This window comes from Indicator indicator, chromosome 2 (assembly GCF_027791375.1).
Source record: "Indicator indicator isolate 239-I01 chromosome 2, UM_Iind_1.1, whole genome shotgun sequence".
NCBI lineage: Eukaryota > Metazoa > Chordata > Aves > Piciformes > Indicatoridae > Indicator > Indicator indicator.
Window position 1 is genome coordinate 16,876,442 of NC_072011.1, and position 19,661 is coordinate 16,896,102.

Here is a 19,661-nt window from a genome sequence, read left to right on the forward strand (position 1 = left end):
AAGAGCAGTCTTTTTTAATCCCCCAATGAGCTTACACCAGCTACTGTAGCAAACACGGCAGAACCACCACAACAAGCCAAAAGTCACACTTCTCCACATAATACTGAATGGCTCTCAATCCTTTGCTCTTTCTGAGATCCAGCACAATGCTTAAAAAGAAAAAACCCAAACACCTGAAAACAAACAAACAGATGAACAAACAAACAAAACAGAAAACAGCCCCCCACCCTCCACCCCATGACTGATTAGAGTTAACACCCTTCTGTCGGGCACCAAGAGACTTTTCCAGTTTTACTGCCTTCTTTCTCCCAGGCACCTCTGCACACCTAAAGCAGGCTGCCTCGACATTTTCTGGTCTGGACTTTATGAGAAGGTTAATATTTTCCACTCTCCAGTCTCTGCTTGTTCATTTGAGGCGTTGAGTCACATTAGCCAGAGCAACAGCAAAGGCTTGCACTGCAGAAAATGGATACTGAAAGTCCAAAATATAAGCATTGCCATCAATCCTTCCAAACTGCATCACCTGGGAAGCCAGGGAAGAAGAGAAGGAAAAAGAGAACAAGGTCAGAAAAAGTGAACCACAGAAAAGGAACCAGAGAAGAATAAAAGTGAAATATTTTTTGCTCCTTGTACAAACACCTCACCTTCTGAGCTATTATGAATGGGACTAATCACAGAAGGGGGCACGATACCAAAGAAGACTAAGACCATTGTATTATTGGTCTGTAGAGAGTATTTGACTGCAATATTTCACTCTGTAAGCAGAGCTTTAAAATATGCTAGACTGTATATAGCACCAGTGTAAGTGGACTGTCACCAATTATTCAGGCAAAAGTGGGTTATGCCATGATTCCTGCAGGTGGAGAGATCCTATCATCAGCTCATCAGGAAAATGGATTTTGTTTTCAAAGGAGCTTTCAGGGAAGAGGTGTAATCAATCTCCTGACTCCAGCACTTCATAGCTGGTAAGCTGTATGTTCTTAGCAGTTGTTTTCCTTTGCATAAACTTTACCAGCATGTAATTACACTGAGAATGAACTATCAAAAGGGCAGTGGGAGCTGTTTGAAATGTAAAGCAAGGCTAGTCAGGTTGTTCATTGTTCCTCCACAGGGAATCTCTGAAGTCTGACATATTATTACTGCTTTTTCATTCTTTTCATCATAAGCCTGGGTTTGCTTTGCAGTGAAGATTCTTGAGTTAGAATGAAGGCTGTGAAAGTCAAGTCAGGCTTTATTCCTCCACCAACAAAACCTGCAGCCAGCTGGCTTGCACAGCTGCCACAGGCATGTATCTGCAGCCATTTAAGTGAAGAAGAAAGGGGTATAAATGGCTCTGATCACTGTTGCAAAAAAACCCAAGGGACTACCACTGGTCATACATGCGGGATATTTAAGATGTCTGCCTCCCAGGTAAAGTCAGGAAGAGTTCAGAGCCTTGATGCCTTTAATAAATCACAAGTTACTTACAGAGATGGCACAGCTGGACAAAGAAATAAATGTGTCTCCTGAGTTTCAGTCCACTAGTCAGTGGACTGAATAGTACCACTTAATAGCCTGGGCTTCGTGTAGTGAAATCCTGTTTGAGCCAAGGTGAGAGAGCCTGAAACTACATGTTTTGACTTTCTGAACTCCTCACAGACCGCTCTAGCCAGGGGCAGTTCAGAAGCGGCCCAGGAGCACTTTGTTCTGGGAAGAGTGAGCGTCTCCCTCCTTTAGCATTAAGAGCCAGCCCCAGAGGCCTGGTAACCCACAAAGGGAAATCTTGCCACAAAGAGAACCTAACTGCCTGTCCATCATCTCTGCCTCAGCAATCTGCTGACTGGCTAACCTTTGTGAGCATTGCAAGCAGGGAGCAGTGTTCAGTCAGCTGCCATCCACAACCAGACGGCAAATGCAGCTATCATTGGGGAGATTTGTTGTGTTCATCACAAAACCCACCTACCTTCAGCAGTAAGAGCCAGTGAGGCTGAAGGAGGCCCTCATTCCCCTGTCCAGCTGCAGCAAGACCAAATACACTCTGTACATTTAATTCACAACTTCATGAACTTCACCTTCCATTCTGAATCAACCACATGGCAAAGCTTTTTTTCACAGAGCAGCTAAGAGAGGTGGGAGGCCTCCAGCTGCCTGAGACACAGATCTTATTTCTGCCACCATTTTCCTATGCCCTGGCCCCCACCGGCATGTGCCACCTCCTCCTACCTGTCGTCCTTCCAGCTCAATCTGGAAGTTTTTTGCTGATTCCTGGGTCACTCGCCCGCCGAAGTCCAGCTGGTAGACTTGTGTAGCCTCGTTCCACAGCGGCTGTTTGTTGGCCATCACGTACACAAAGCCCTGGCTCCCCAGCCTCCCATCCTCCTTCTCACTGGCCTTCCGGCACTTGAATTCATCCAGCTCACTGGCTGTCCTCAAACTCCTTTTGGTTTTCCAACCCTTTTTGCTGCCTTGGCTCTGGTTCATCAGTTCATCTCCACTGATAAAAAGCTCTGGCTCACTCTCCGAACTGTCCTGAAACTCATTTGTTTTGTTTAGCTTCTTGGACTTCAGTTGGTCTTTCTGGCTCTTGACCTTCTTCTTTTCTCTCCCCATCCGAGGGCTAGATATCAGGGAATTGAAGTCAGTCAGCGTCCTTGCCTCCTTTTTGACCTTGCCCTCAGTGATAGCCTGAACGTTTCCTTCCTCGGCTCGACTGTCTAGGCGCTTCCGGCTCTTCTTGCCAAATTTGTCCGTCCTTTGAGGAACAGGGCTTTCTGTCAAGGACAGCACCTCCTGAAAGGTGTCTGCCGTCTCCACCATTACCTCTGAGCCCACGTGACCCTGCAGCTCTGCTGGAGGGGGAGACATCACTGGCTTCTCCACCACGAGGAGTGGTTTGGGGGGCAAGGTGCCCTGGGGGTTCTGTACGGGTGGGCAGGTGCTGTAGGAGCTCCATGGGTGCAAGGCGATCGGTGGCAGCTGTAAACTAGAGCAGGCGCTACTTCCTGGATACATGGGTGGCAAAGGGCAATAGGAGAGGTTGGATGGATAACCTGGCTGAAGCACAACCGTGGGCTCCTGCTGTGCAAACTGTGTTGGGGCCAGAGCTTCTTTGGGGGAGCAGGGGGGCTGCATTCCTGGAATGGGAGGGGCACTGTAGTTTCCTGGGTAAGGTACTCCAACTCCGTAATTTGTCTGGAAAGTGGCAGTGGGACTGGTTGGAGATTTTGGAGACACAAATGGCACTCGAGACATATCCAGATGTTGCGCTTGACCAATGATGAGAGGAGTAGGTTTCAGAGGGTTTGGCACTGAGCTCTGAGATGTTCTTTCCTGAGGAACCCATATCTCTTCACTCACTACAGGGTCCCACTGGTAAGGTGGCGGTCGTTTTACAGTGAGGGCAGCCTCTGTCAAGGACACAGGTACATGCCGTATTGATTTCTCCACTGGGCAGTGCTGAGAAAGGGCCTCATCCTCCGTGAAGGCAGAGTTGATATAATCTGCTCGGTCACGGGAATTGTCAGGTGGACTCAGCAAGCTGTAGGATGACTGGGAGGCCAGAGGTGAAGTACTGACGGAGTGAGCGATGACAGAGCTGTGCTGGGAGCCACTACCCGTGCTCAGATCAGGTCTTATGCCACCAATACTGGAAGTGCTGCTACTAGCATTGGCACCAGTGATGCTACCCACACCACCAGTGGTCGTGTTGCTGCTGCTGCTGCCACTGCCGCTACTGCTGCATTGACTACAGGTATACAGGGCAGTGGGTACTCTCTGCTGGTACTGTGCTGTCACTGTGCTGCTTTTGGGTTTTGGGGGAAGTTGCAATGTGGCTCTCTGACCATCCACCAGCTGAGCCATCTTCAGGGCTGCCTCCCTGCTGTTCCTTCGCAGAGTTGCATGAATGATACTGCTGTCCAGCCTCTGCGTGATGTTTCTGCCCTGGGACAGCTGGCTGGCAATGTCTGGGTAGGGAGGCGGATCCCCAGTTGGGATGGAATAACGAGGGACTGTGAGCCGGTTTAGGGTGGCACTAGCACAGGGCTGCTGCATCTTCTTCTCAGCAGCAGTGATGCGCAGGGTAGCGGAGCTGCCAGGCCCCGGCAGAGTATAGGTGCTCTGGGCGCAGAGCACTCTAGTGCGAGGCCGGCACACCTCCTCCACGTTCCCGCTGCTGTCAAATGTTGTTATCCGCTCATACCCCAGGGGTGTCTGGTAGTGGCCTGCCGGGTAGAGGGAAAACTCTCCCTTTTTCAGGCAGAGGTCGAGGGATGGCTGTGGGAGGCCGTGTGGGGGCTGTAGGGTGGTGGTTGGCGCGGCGGAGATGGTACCAGGGTAGGGTGGCGGGGGGTTCAACTTGTTGAGCGGCAGCTCCTGAGTGGCCCCAAAGACGACAGCGTCCCCTTCCACCAGCTGTGGCCCCGGCCGCGGGGCCTTACCCTTGGGTGGGGGCTCGTGCTCACGCTCGCTGTGGTCCCGCAGGTCAGCCAGGCCGATGGCAGAGGGTGCGGGGGGTGGCGGGGCAAGGGGCGCTGCGGGGCCGCGGCCCAGCTCTCCCCCAGCTAGCGTCCCTGCTCCGGGGCTGGGAAAGCGACCTGGCGGGCCTGGGAACGGCCCCGCCCCTTCACCGCCTACTTCCGCCGGCGGATTGGCCAGCACGTCCAGCTGCACGTTCTGATTGGCCAGCAGCGACTGCACCAGGCCGATGCTCTGCGTGGGCGACATGGCCTGGGCTGAGCTGTGGATGGGAGCGATGGGGATGTTGACGGTGCACGGTGGGCTGCTGGCGGGGGCACCGGGAGCGCCGGGCACTGCAATGAACAACACAGTGTGTCACCCACTGCCCCAGCCTCCTCAGCCCCAGGATCCCCTCACACTCAAAGGGGTGAAGGGCTGCCAGCCTTTGCTAACATTAGCAAGCAGTTGGGTAACAGGCACTAAAATAGGGAGTGTTCCTGAAGTAATGTTTCACAGATTTTTGGGATTTCTTCAGGACTTGTGGAAGGCATGTGGGTTGCTAAAAATGCTTAACAGGAAAATTTCTTTGCAGTGTTGACATAAATTTCAGAAACTGGAGGAAACTGTTTTTAAAAAATGGTTCAAAGGAAAAGACGCTGCATGTCTTTTGCACTTTGTCATTCCACTTTACCTTTGATTTTTTAAACTAAAGTACCTGCTCGATTTATGTTCTTGCATAAGTGGTCCGCTGCATTTCGATGGACTGCTATAAGACCCCAAAAGCAGTGGATCAAACCTTAGTGATAGTCTGTCTCCACTGATTCCTATTGTAACAGCTGTTGATCAACTTTAAAGTAATTTCTCAGGAGTGAAACTTCTGAGATAAAGGATATAGCTCACTTTCAGTCTACACTATAATTGCCACAGGCTTTCACAAAGCAAGGAGTTTACCTGGTAGGTCTGAATTACCATTCACTTATCAGCCAATTTTAACTACTCCTACTGAAATAAATAAAAGTTTTGCTGAATCAGGACTCACTAGTTTTCAGGGAAGATTTTTGATAATAAATAAACAATGGAAAGGAAAATCCATTCACAGACCTGTGGCTGCTGCCACATTTTCCTTGGCCCTGGTCCAAGGACCACTAACCTAGAATCATAGAATGGAATAGGCTGGAAGGGACCTCCAAAGGTCATCTAGTCTGACCTCCCCAGAGTCAGCAGGGACATCCTCAACCAGACCAGACTGGCCAGGGCCTCATCGAGCCTTACCCTGAATATCTCTGGGGAAGGCACCTCAACCACCTCCCTGGGCAACCTGTTCCAGTGTTCCACCACCCTCGTAGTAGAGAACTTCTTCCTGATATCCAGTCTAAATATGCCCTTTTCTAGTTTGAAGCCATTGCCCCTTGTCCTATCACTGCAGGCCTTTGTAAACAGTCTCTCTTCATCCTTCTTGTAGCCCCCTTCAGGTACTGGAAGGCTGCTATTAGGTTGCTCTGAAGCCTCCTCTTCTCCAGGCTGAAAACCCCAGCTCCCTCAGCCTGTCCTTGTAGCAGAGGTACTCCAACCCCTTGATCATTTCCATGGCCCTTCTCTGAGCTCTCTTCATCAGGGCCATGTCCTTCCTATACTGAAGGCACCAGACCTGGACACAGTACTCCAGGTGAGGTCTCACCAGAGCAAAGTGGCAGAATCACCTCTCTGGATCTGCTGGCAATGCATCTTTTGATGCAGCCCAGGATGTGATTTGCTTTCTGGGCTGCAAGCACACACTGTCTGCTCATGTCCAGCTTCTTATCTATTAGCACCCCCAGGTCCTTTTCCACAGGGCTGCTTTCTATCACCTCAGCCCCCAGTCTGTATCAATACCGAGGATTGTTCTGGCTTCTTGGCTTCCTCTAGGGCTGCTACTACCTGATGGTGAGGCATAAAAGCCCCTGCTGGCCCAGGAAGATATCCAGCAGAGCAAGTCAGGGGTCACTGTGCCCTGCTGAACACAACTTCAAGACAATGAATTACTTCTCAAGCCTGCCCTGATCTGATAGCAGTTATGAGCTTTGATTTGGAAGTTTGTTTTCATCAAGGAAAAGGAAAAGGGAAAAAGGAAAAAGGAAAAGGAAAGAAGAAAAAGGAGAAAAGAGGAAAAAGGAAAAGAAAAAGAGAAAAAGAAAGAAAAAAGGAAAAAAGAAAAATGAAAGGAAAAAAGAAAGCAAACCAAAGGAAAAACCAAACAACCCACCCCACCAAACCAAACCAAACCAAAAAAAAATCACAATCCAAAACAAAACCCAAAAAAATCCCCAACCCCAAAACCCTAAACAAATGAAAAAAAAAACCAAAACCCCATAGCACAACAACAAAATCCCACAAACCCAAACCACAAAAACAAGCAAAAAACCTTAATATACCAAAACCCAAAAAACTCACTGAAGTATATCCTGAGCATAGGGGGTGACAAAGCAAACAGTAACTCAAAAAGAACCTTTGGTGCTTTCATTGATCTGAAATAATGGGAAGTATTTCCATTTATTTCAACAGACTCTAGCACAACCCTTTAATTGCTTTGCAGTGCTCACACTCCTTCCTTAAATGGTACTGGCATGATGGCCACTCCTGTAGTTCCAAACACCTGTAACCTTGCAACAGGAATCTTTCAATAATGTGAAATTTCTGAAAATGTATGAACTAATTTTCTTGTCTATTACTTGTTAGTTGTATCAACAAGATTTTTAAAATTTTCTTTAGATTGGAGGAAGTCCTGTGTACAGCCCTTTCACCTAACACATTCACATCACCTGCTGGTTCCCTGCATTGCTTGAATCTTCTGCTACCTTGCATCTCAGTGAAATGCATAATTCTTCCTGATTCCCCTTCTTTATACTATTTTACTATTTTAGCCTCTGTAAGACTTGGTATTGATAAAAATCCAAGTAGACATTTATCACTTCTCCAAGGGCCCTCTAACCCAAGCTCCTGTCAGCAGGTTGTGCTTTGCTGCTGGTCAGGTCACGAGAACGGCTCTTTGGCATTGCCTACACATTACAATTCTGTCCTACAAAGCTGCAGAATGCAAAGCTTTGGTCTACAGAGAATTCTCAGCAAACTGAACAGAAGATGATTAATTTTCCAATGAAACTGAATCTCAGCAGCTCTATACAAATTATACTTTCCATATATTTTAGAAAGCAATGTCTGTAATACATATGAGCCTTATTCTAATTCAGTTCTAAGAGACACCATCAGATTAAGGGATTTTGATTTGTGTGTTTTTTGGATTGGGCTACTTGCACAGATGATCTGACCTCCATCTATCTTAACCCATAACATGGCAGACCTCCTGCTCCTCCTTACCTGGTAAATCATCTTCATCTTCACTGAAAACATTTGGATTAAAGACAGGTAGGTTAATGTAGTCCATTGAAATCTTCCGTACTTCTGGGAGATATATTGTCATCTGCCTGGGCTGCAGATGCAGCAAACTGGTTTTATATATTACTGGAGAAAGAGTATAACAAGAAATAATTAAAAAAACGTTGCAACAAGAGCATCTCAAACTAAGAAAGAATAATTTCAAAGCAGACAGAAGGGCTATAACTATTCTTATTTAATGTATTGATGATCAAATGCATGTGTGGGCCATTCTTAGACAAGTCCGTATAAACAGAACAAAAGAAATTGTTACTTTCAGACATTTCTCTTCAAATAGGAGCAGCATCTCTGTAGTTAAATAATCTGTAGAAGTAACAAATTACTTCATCTTGTATTCACATCTGTTTTTATGGAATGAAAATAATTTTTCCATTCTACTCTTGGAACTCTTCACTACAAGATGTTACCAACTTATATGAGTTTAGGGGAAAACTGGAAAGCTCCCAGTAAGGAAATCTGTTGAGGGTTACTACATACAATGAACCTCCTGCTGGCTCAGAAAGTGCCTCAGACCCAAACCATTGGAGACTGGGAGAACATCTGAAGGAATTATCACTACACACTTACTCCACACTTGGGGATTTGGGGGTGATGGTGGACAAGAAGCTCAACATGAGCTGTCAATGTGCACTTGCAGCCCAGAAAGCCAACCAGATCCTGGGCTGCATCAGGAGAAGTGTGGCCAGCAGGTCAAGGGAGGTGATTCTCCCCCTCTACTCAGCTCTGGTGAGACCCCACCTGGAGTACTGCATCCAGTTCTGGAGCCCCTATTACAAGAGGGATATGGACATGCTAGAATGTGTCCAGAGAAGGGCCACGAGGATGATCAGAGGGCTGGAGCACCTCTCCTATGAGGACAGACTGAAAGAGTTGGGGCTGTTCAGTCTGGAGAAGAGAAGGCTCCGAGGTGACCTTATTGTGGCCTTCCAGTATCTGAAGGGGGCCTACAAGAAAGCTGGGGAGGGACTTTTTAGGATATCAGGTAGTGATAGGATGAGGGGAATGGAATAAAGCTGGAAGTGGGGAGATTCAGACTGTACATGAGGAAGAAGTTCTTCACCATGACAGAGGTGAGAGCCTGGAATGGGTTGTCCAGGGAGGTGGTTGGGGCCCCATCCCTGGAGGTGTTTAAGGCCAGGCTGGATGAGACTCTAGCCAGCCTGATCTAGTGTGAGGTGTCCCTGCCCGTGGCAGGGGGGTTGAAACTAGATGATCCTTGTGGTCCCTTCCAACCCTGACTGATTCTATGATTCTATGAAATTCTTCCTTGTCTATCTGTCAATGACAAAGAGAGAGGTAGAATGGCTTCTGGCCTGACCCAGTAGAGATTCTTATGCTATCTTTTGAGAGTAACTGCAAATGCAGATGTCAGAAAGTTGTAAATTACTTTTAAAAAAAGGTGGCTGAAAGAAACCTGAGGGTTTCCATAATACTTCATTAAGTAGAACGTGTCACTGCCATTAGTAGCAGCATTGGTTTTCCGTGGGGTGACTGAGAGGACAACCTTTGCCTGGAGGCTGAGCCAGAGAAAGTCCTCTCACCAGTAGCTGGGACTCCGTGTCTTGTCTGACAGTAGCTGATATAGCTACAAAAAGTATCTATTTAACTAATTCTGCATCCAGGGCATCATTATGTAGTCCTGACCTAACTACATAATGCAACACAGGAAGAGAAATACTTCCAAAGAGCTCAGAAAAAGACTGTATCGCATTAATATTTCAATGCAGGACTCAGCTCTCCCAGGTGGTACCCTGCTCTTGACTTACCACTTTCCTTTCAGCAGGTAGAACTGGCCTACCCAGGAAGAGGTCAAGAGAATAGACAACTACAACTTCTAATGAAGGCTACCAATTTACTGATGATCCAGCAAGACAGCCATATGATAAGGCTATTCACTTCCTTGAAGAATCTTGAGCATGATGCTGTAAGAGCCTTTTTAACATTACTTTGGTATAATCAGTAGCTAAATGACTATAAAAATTGGACTTTTCAAAATACTTGTATTACAGTAACTTAAAACCTATGCTTTTTATAGTCTTCTTGCAAAATTTTTTAATGTTTTTTTCCAAATAAACTGTAAAAATAAAGGTTTGAGCTTGACTGTTAATCATTTTATTACAACTGAAACTTTCAGTATTTTTTTATCATCTTATTCACGTATTTTTAGCTTTGAATCTCTTTTAGTTACAGTGAACTTTGTAAAATACAATTCCTACTGTCTACAGAAAATACGTGCTTTGTTAATGAAGCCTTTTGCTCATTTAAAAAGAATCACATGGCATAAGTTTGTCTGTTAGAAAGAGTTTGACATGCAGAAAAATCAATAGTTTACTTTTACCTGCACCAAGGTTAGTTGGTAGGAAAGCAGCCAAACCCACAATTTTAAATTTGGTTCCCCAGATATTAGATGTGACCTGAGCAAGGTAGTTGTGCTGCAAAGCAAAAACAATATTATTTTCACCTAATAACATCTGTATCAAGCACTAATAATAAAAACAAACAAACTGCAATCAAGCTACTGCAAGTGATAACAACTTCAGCTTCTCTTGTTTTTATTAGAACAGCCTCATGTGCCTTTGTAGCAACTGTTATATTCAGTCATTAAGAAGTCTCATTTTGATACATGAACACCATCAGTATACAACACTCAGATTGGTTGATTAAAGCTGGTGAAGAACATGACGGTTAGTGAGAACAGGTCTCTTTTCAGATGCTGGCTTCTCTTGCACAATGACCACATGTCTATTCTCTATTTCAGAAATGTAATACAGCCTGTCCTTTGGTTCTATGCTTACAAATCACTTTATAGAACAATAAATAAGACAGAAATTAATTTCTTGTAACAACAGACATATTTTACATGGAGCTTCCGAAGCAGCTTCGCAAACCACTGCTTCCAAGTTGGGCAAATTATGGGTCTGAAAGACCAAGAATGTTTCTCAAAGACCAATGCTGTCAGTATCAGCATCAGGATCTAATCTCTGATCTCCTGCCTTATTCAAAGGACTTTTGGTCCTTTCTACCACTGCTGTATAACTGATCTAGAATGTTTCAACATAAAGGAAAAAGTGAACCAACAGAAGAGGAAAAAGTCAGCTGAAACAAAACAGAATAAAATTAAAAGAATGCAGGATGGTATTAACAAAAATACGTAACCCAAACAGTTCTACAGCCTGCTAGGTTCCATTTATTCACAAGACATGAACACCATGATGAGCACAAAATGTGAATTCCTTGCCTTCCCTCCAATTAAGACAGTTCCATGTTAACTATGAAACAAAGCACATATGACCCTCTGAAGCAAGCATTTCCTTTTCTCTGTAATCTCTAGCAAAGCAGAGAACTATGGTGGTATGAAGACAGCTCTGAGAAACTGATGAAGCATTTTCACATACATTTCTAAACAGACAACAATGTTGCCTAGAATAAAACCTCTCACATAGATTCACATCAACAGAAGTTAGTGGTGCCAGGATTTATCAAACAACACTTGATACTTCATTGACACTTGCAAACACTAACACTCAAGTGGAAGATGCAATTCTCTAATTGTTCCATGTAGTCACTGTAATTAAACGAAAAAAAAAATTATTGGTGATTATTTGATCTATATCATAACTCATTGCCACCGGAGGGCAAAGCATTGACCTCAGGTCTGGTAACAATGTTGACAGTACCTGAGTAATATCTTCTAAAGGAAACTCTCTTCGGGATAGGCTTGGTGAACCAATAGAAGGTTTCCTTATTGGTAATCTCGGCGATCTTGATATCTCCTGCGCAGCTCGTGACATCTTGGGAGACTTGCGAGCTTCTATGTTGATTCTGCATAGAAAGATTAATTAGAAACTTCAACAGGCATACAAAAATACATCTTTGAATGTAAAGATGCAATGAAGACAACTAGTACGGTGCCCTCTAAGTGACTACTGTAGACTGCAGAGTCTACAGGATGGAGAGATACAGGTCAAATTCAGGACACAGGCCTGACACACCTGGAGTAACTTTAACCGGATGCTTTCGGATTCATTTAACAAAGCTTACAGCAGTTCTGCCAGATACAATATATCCTCCACTAATCCATGAAAAGGTGTAGGGCTCAGCTATCTCAGCTATGCAGGCTTTGAGCAAAACCTCAAGAAAAGGAAACATGACACCTCAGCTGGCAGATCACTATGTTACTACAGCAAACTAAGGTTCAACAAACTTTGTCAATTCTCTTTCTCTAAGCCAAAAGTTATTCCTACCTTCCACTATACAAAAGAGGTCACAAATAAGTGATCAAGCACCTGAAAAAGCTCACTGGTAGAAAAAGTAATGACTGAAAGTTTAATTTCAAAAGTATGGTCTTAGAAAACCAGTGATGCAGGATAGTTGATTTTCCTGCACTATTTCAGTTTTAGGCTCAGGAACTGCTGGGTCTTTTGTCAAGTACTACAGAAATGACCTGCTCACATATAAAGGGATGTATTTGCTTTGCCTTATACTAGGACAAGCTCCTAATGCAAGGTCTTTGACAAAGAGTCAGCTGCAGCTTGGAGGCATCAACTCTGTAACGTGAAGCCAGCAGAGGGACATCAGTGCCTATGAGAAGCACCACAAACATCAGTGAGGCTCTGTGCAGGTGCAGGGTTCTGTCTATGTATATAATGAATGTAATGAAGAGCTGGCAGGAAAGCAGTCAGATGAATAATAAGCTTGTCAGCCCAATGTTTAGGAGGATCTGTTTGTGGGACTTTCCTTGCAAGGCAATGACAGCAGCCATGCCACTTATGCCAGGATCTATGTCAGCTATGTGACACTTACGAATTTGAAAATAACTCTGAGGAAATAAAAGCTTTAACTAGACCAGGGACCCTGAGCACAGAAGAGGTGAAAATACAGACTATCTGAAGAACAAAGTATACCCTATGGTAGCAAGAGTTTACATGTGGCAGAGGCAGTGGTGGGAGAGTTTTCTATGAGCTTGCTTGGGCAGAATTGGTGCCATATTGTTTCTCACTTTTTCCTTAGAACCTTCCCCAAAGTTCACCTCAATGCCAATTTCTGAGATTACCCCAGAACTACACACTGTAGAGCACTCCATTCCTCCAGAGGACTCCTATCCACCCAAAGGAATTTGCTGTTAATTTTAAGACAGCGTTTAAAAAACAGAAGAAGAAGAAGAAAACCCGGGGAAAAGGAAGAAATATCCAAGAAATTATTACCTGGGGAGTTTGGGTGATTTGCTAGCTCGACTGATTTTGGGAGATTTCTTTGCTGCCCAGTCATCACTCAGTTCAATGTCACTGGAGTCTGAGCAGTTGCAGCTGTCAATCACAGTGGAAATCAAGCTGTTTCCATAGATTTCATCTATCAAGACATACCCCAGAAAACATAAGTCCTGCTTCAGAAAACTTATATCAATTACAACTATCAGTCATCCGAAACATAAATCCAGTCCACAGGCAGCAGCTGAGGTAAAACTGTGCAGAGAAAATTAACCATTCTTCATCCTGCCTAGTGTAAACTCCACATTTCCAACGGTTTGAACTCAAGTGAACATGATTCAGATGGTTGAATAGCATTCAATCAACTACAAAATTGAGACTGAATAGTATTTTCTGCTAATTATCAATCTATGCCCCACTATCAAAATACAAGAAGTTCCCTATTGCAAAACAGAAGATAGCATGGTGAAATTTCAGAGGCCTGAGCCTAGGTCACACTGAAGATTTTTTTTTTTGCATCAGAAAGAACACACAGGATGCTACCTTTCATGTTGCATATACAGATTTTCTTTAACTCTTTAATATCTGAAGTATTTCAAACCAATTTTTTACGCAGGGCAACAATTCAATTCTACCTGCTTTTCCATCTGTTTTAGGATCCATGATGACAAATTCCGGCCGCAGCTTGCTGATACGACGTCCTTTCAGGATAGGCACCAGTCCCCCAAGGTATTCAAGGTACAGAGTGTAACATGGACCACCGACCTCTGGGTCATCTTCTGTCCGCTTCATGGTGCAGTGAAGCCGTTCATTACCAGCTGTTGGGTAGCTGACAAAATCTCTCATATTGTTTGGATCTGGGATAGGAGGCTTAATTAAAGGAAGGGAAGAAAGAGAAAGTTTTCTATAGGTTATTGCTTTAGTTTTGTTGGTTTTTTTTCTGTTGTGACTTAATCCCAACACAACTAACTGAATTTAAGCCCAGCTCTAACTTGGGCAGGTCAAGGTTAGTACAGGTTACTGCCTGAGTTATGCAGGACCCATGTGCAAAACAGAATGCTTGTATTATTTAGGTAAAAAACAGCTCTACACAGAAAACTAGTTACATTAAATAGGAAAATTTGGCCTGCAGTTAGACAACAAACCTGTTTTCAAGTCTCAGCTCTATCACAAGCTTCTCTTTTAACTTAGGTAATGTGGTCAAGTCTGTGTCTTGGAGTATCTTGTCTTTTGCTTGCCATTCAAGTGAACTTGGAACATTCAGGCTTTCATTCCTGGTTAGTATTGGTACAGGCTATGCCATTGTGCTACAGTGCTGCCAGCTCTGGAAGAAGCATGTACTTATGTCATTTCCATGTACATGACCCATGTTTGCTCAGAGCTGAATACAAATCTCAGGGTGGGTTACTCTGCCCCACTTGCCAGCACACTGTATTAATCCATGAAAAGCTAGTCCAAAAGAAGTTGGACTGCTTTTGTCTAGGACAATATAGCCTGTATGACACAAGTACTACTAATATGTATAAGTCAACACAGTTCCATTTTAAATGAAATTGCAAAGGAAAAAAAAGTAGGGGGAAAAGGAGCCTTAACTTGTCAAGATGGGTGTGGGTTGAGGAGTAATCTATAATGTAGTCCTCAAGCTGGAGTGGGAAGAGGTATATATGCAAGGCATTGGAGGCAAGACTGACAATATATGTAGGAGTATGTGGCTGCCACTGTCCTTCTGATCTTCATCATGGTTCCTAGCCTTGCTACATCAATTGCTTTTTTCATCCCATCACATCCCATACTGTCCTGTCCTGTTCCTAACAGTCAAGAAAGTGTCACTGATGTCCTAGACAGCTGCAGGGATGGAGCTGGGACAATATAGAAAGTGTCCTCGGGAGAGCTGGGCGTGCTAGAAAAAAATGAGAACCACTGGTCTGTTAATGTTCTGCATCCTTGGAGACTGAGGAGTTAGGTTACAGCAAGGCATTTATTCTTCTCTGGCAAATGAAACGTTTCACTGTCACACAAACTGCAGTACTCAAATGGAAGTGTGTTGAATGGTTATTTTACAGGCGTAATTTGTTCTCATTTAAGATGGGCCAGCATCGCTGATTTCAAATTAGTTATTCTAGCTCTGCATTGTTTTAACAAGGACCTGAAACTGACTCAAGAAAATTCTGTAAGATACACAAAAAATACATAACACAAAAGGTGCATGTAAGGTATTTACCAGCTAATGCACTGGTTTATAGGTTTGGAAATCCTGAGATGTGACTGAGGGCAAACACAGTAATCTAAGGGATTAAGCAGAGAGCACAGGAAGAAGTGTAACATCTAGTTCACTTTTCCATAGCACTGTTGGAACAGTAAGGTTAGAAGAACTTACTGTCAGTAGAAATATTTGGGCAGCCACAGGTCTCAAGTAGAACTTTCTCAGCAATATAAGGACTCATGTAAAAAGTAGGAAGGCAGCAGTTTTATCACTGTCAATCTCTCCTATAAACGTGACACAGTACTATCACCAGTGTAAGTTTCTTCAGAAGTCTTTGTGAGTCATCAGCATATTTCATCTTTGGGATATCCTTGGAAAGGCCACCCCCATGAAATAATGCAGATAAGCATGTGTGAGCATTCTTTTCAGATTTTAATAGGCACCAAATGGATCAGTGGGCTCTTGAAGAGGACAGGAATCACCCTTAAGCAAGCTTTAAGATTATAACTGTGGTAATTACAACATCTTATAATTTATCCATTGTCACTTAGAAGCACCATGGGAAGGAGATCAAGCAACCCTTTCCTCTTCCTCTCACACACACACACGTTTCTTTCCTTTTACCTTGATTGTTGGTATAAAGGCAGTGGTGAGGTATGAGCAGAGCCGAGGGGGCAGGGTCAGTTTGCTGATATCCTTGTCATCCCGCAGACAGCTAGCAATGGTCTGCTGGCACAGTAGCTGCAGACTGGAGACCCTGTGCTCAACTCTGACAACGTATAATGCAGGTCCAGAAGCCATCAGCAGGCGTGAATCCCTGTGACCCCAACAGATGGAGATAATGGGGCGCTGCATGAAGAGGAAAAGGACACTTTAAAAGAGCCTGTACTTTTTTTCCAAGGCAGTTGCACAGCAAAGGGTCACATAAATTCAGCATTGATTACGTTACCCTGAGTCTTCCAGAAATTAACAGTGCACACCATTGCCCATAAAAAAGGGAGAAGAATGTGAACATCTGAAATTCTCCTATAGATAGGATAAGTGACTTTAAAGTCACAGAGTCTTAAAAAGCAGGATCTTTTGTTGCTCTGTCTAGATGAAATTTTCAGTTATCCTCACCAACTGGCAATGGCTCACGCTGTGCAACTGGAAAGTTAAATTACATGCTGAGAGACATTTAGTAAACTAGTGGACAAAACTCAGCTTTCTTGTCTTGCACTGTGTCTTCTGCTGCACAGTGTTACTTTTGAACTGCTCGCAGAGGAAGTGAACTGTGAAAGAGCACCAGGAACAAAACAGAGAATGCCCTTTTGTCTTCTGCCTGTCTACACTCAGAAATGTCTCAACTCATGACAATAAAACCAGAAAGAGACAGGGGTGGCTGGTACTAACTGTCAGAACATGAAGCAGGACAACAATAAACAATTCAAATGCTGCTTTGGACATTATTTTCTGCTACATGAACAACATTCATGAATACTGAGCTGTACTTGCAAAAAGCTCTCTAAACTCTCGAGTCCAAATTTTTCATGCAAAGCACCAGTCTGTTATGATCTCTTACAGTCTTTTCATTATTACTCTTAACCTTCGTGTTAGCTGCATCTACCTGCTATCTCTTGCTTTCTGTGACAAAGTACCTGTATTTGCATATATACAGATACCACATGGAATTTCAATAGGGTAGCTGCTATCTCTATACAAATAAACAACACAGAGTAAAGAAACTCTCATTCCATGAAGAATATTATTCAGCAAACAACAAAAAGTTTACTACTTCCTGTGAAAGGTTTTCTTCTCACAGTCTGTGACACTCAAAAATACAAGCAAACATGGTTTTAATCTAATTTCTGAAATCTATTTACTGAAAGATCCTGGTCTCTTTGGAGTAGTTTCACCCTTCACAACATGCTCCAAACAAAAATTAACTACACATAAGATAAGAGTCAAGACACCATCAGTAATAACTTTTATCCACTCCTTTCTATTAATATGGTACCCAGATAGCTGGGTTAGATCAGTCTAGAAATTACCATTCTCATCTGGGGAAAAACAGATTTCCCTACAGTTACAAATTCAAGATGCTTAAAGGTGAGAAACTGGGATGAGCAGAATGAAGCTGCACATCACTGTATCAATGTCAATCATCAAGATAAAGGGTGGGACAAACCAACTTTTGCAGATAAAATACCTTCTCTGCCTTGTCAGCTTATCCTAGATTTAAATTTCAAGTAAAATATTGATTTTAAAGTGCGAGGAATGGAGAAGGTTCATTTTCATTACACCACACGCTTCCATGGAGACACAAACATTCAGGCTGACTGATATGCAAATAGAAAGCAGCAATATGTGAACCTTGTGATTTTCACAGTAATTGCTAGAGGCATTTTGTAGTGGAGAACTTCAAAAGAACTGAGAAATGCTTTGTGTACAATCAATAATTATTACATGGCTTGTCATAACCACAAATTATGGGACAGAGCCTTAAATTTCATGGCAGATAACATAAAGTATCCCTTACTATTATTTTCATGATTTGAGAGTGTGGCTCAGCCCTCCTACTGTCTGGCAGTAATGAGACAGTTCAAGCTGCTTATGAAGTAAATGCAACTGAAAAGGCACTGACACAAGTTAGGTACCTGCCCCATGTACTGTAATGGTCAGAACTGCCTACCAGATTGTAGTTGTGGGACCCAAACCACATCCTTCTGTTCACCTCACCTCAGCTAAACCTCACCTATAAATACTGTGAAGGAACAAAGAAGTATGTGGCTTAGCACACAAATGTTTATTTATTGGATAGAGTTTAACGCCAGAAATCTAATATCCCAGCTACCATAATTCAATAGAACACACTCAGATAGCCCTACTTTGAAGTCTCATGTTGCAGCTATCATACCCAGATAGGCCTTTGTTATTCCAAACAGAGCCAGATGAAACCCCTTCTTTCCCCAGGTGGAGCAGGGAAGAATTAATTGGAGTTTGATTAGAAGTACCCAGCTGCCGAGGGCTGCCTGGGAATAGTTGGTGTTTGTGCCCAGCTGCCCAGGGGTGTCTGGGAACGCCTGGTGTTTGACCAGAAGCTCCCAGGTGCACTATAAGAGTAACAGTAACACGTATCTGTATGTCTCTCTGTTTATGAAACTAAGTGGGGATGGGAATGTATTGAATGTGTTGACATCCTGAGCTGACCACAACACCACAAGAACCTGTGCAATCTTAAACATATTTCCAAGGAAAAGGTGTTTTGGAAGCTTTCAAATGCTGGGAGGGACCTCCTGGCAACACAGAAATGTGGAGCTGGGGAAGAGTAGAAAGCTAGAAGTTAAAAGACTTTGCCTCACTGCATGATTTCACCACAGTTTCCCCACAGGCAACCACAGTTCAACCATCTTCTAAACTTCCAAACATCTGATTCACTTATATTCTGTTTATGTTTTTTTATGTAAACAATATGTGAGTGGGTGCATGTTTAAACACATCCTCCCCACACAATACCTACCAGTGTTGTAATGCTTGTAAATTATGACATTTCCAATCCTACACTTGTACGTTTAGTCTCCCAACACACCTCACGTTCTAATATTTTCAATCTTATCAAAGAGCTCTTGTGGCATTATGGTTTGCCTTTGCTTACTGATTCACTAGACACACCTTGGCTTCCTTTTCTATGGAATGGCCAGTCCTCCAGTCCTCTTCAAGCTTAACATTCAGTAACACTGTATTTACAGTGAAGGGCTAAGATTTAAGAAGAGGTTCAAGGAAAATCAGCTTGTCATTACAGACTGGGAAAAATAAAGATCACCCAAATGCCAGTTGTGACCTGACCTTCAAATGTACTGCTCCAATAATATCTTTCAATAACTACACTTCCCACTCTTTCTCTTGAAGGACAAGGGATATGAATCAATTACTGCAGCAAGTCAGTTATCAGCTGGCCATGGCTTTTCTTCCACACAAGGATAAGAAGAAACAATTGAACTCCAATGTCCAACACTTAAGTACTGCTCCTCACAAAGCATCCACTTATTTGTACTGTTACAGCATAAAAAGGAAAGAAGTTGTTGATACCGATATTTTATCTGGTAGAAAAGGAACAAGCAGATTATAGCACAGAAGAATCTGCGCTCACACATTTTTTTTTTCCATTAGGAAGAAGGAAATGTAGCTACAAATTAGCAGCTAACGATAATTTCTAACCTCACTTTGCATATAAAAACCCCATCAGGTTTTGAAAAAAATCTCACCACAAATTGTAAATACCTGAATGAATTCCAAGGTTTACATACAAACATGTGGGGATAAAAAAATAGCTGGAAAAACCCTTGAACTTCTACACATAGATAGGGTTCAGCTCTGTAACAATTTTATATTAGAAATAATTG

At 43.4% G+C, this 19,661-nt stretch overlaps 1 protein-coding gene across 3 annotated transcripts in view; it reads right to left on the bottom strand.

Annotated features, from left to right (window-relative positions):
- Window positions 1-406: 406 nt before the first annotated feature.
- The window catches only part of TULP4 (TUB like protein 4), a 111,420-nt gene continuing 92,165 nt past the window's right edge, over window positions 407-19,661 (bottom strand). The window contains exons 7-15 of one of the 3 annotated variants that reach the window (XM_054397944.1): window positions 15,904-16,128; window positions 13,712-13,946; window positions 13,074-13,218; window positions 11,547-11,691; window positions 10,208-10,301; window positions 7,792-7,935; window positions 3,715-4,790; window positions 2,203-3,600; window positions 407-523 (exon numbers count right to left, since the gene is read on the bottom strand). In XM_054397944.1, the coding sequence (XP_054253919.1) occupies window positions 407-523; window positions 2,203-3,600; window positions 3,715-4,790; window positions 7,792-7,935; window positions 10,208-10,301; window positions 11,547-11,691; window positions 13,074-13,218; window positions 13,712-13,946; window positions 15,904-16,128 (3,579 nt within the window). Of the gene's footprint in view, window positions 524-2,202; window positions 4,791-7,791; window positions 7,936-10,207; window positions 10,302-11,546; window positions 11,692-13,073; window positions 13,219-13,711; window positions 13,947-15,903; window positions 16,129-19,661 lie in introns of all 3 variants that reach the window. The other 2 variants (XM_054397936.1, XM_054397926.1) reach the window with 2 other exon arrangements.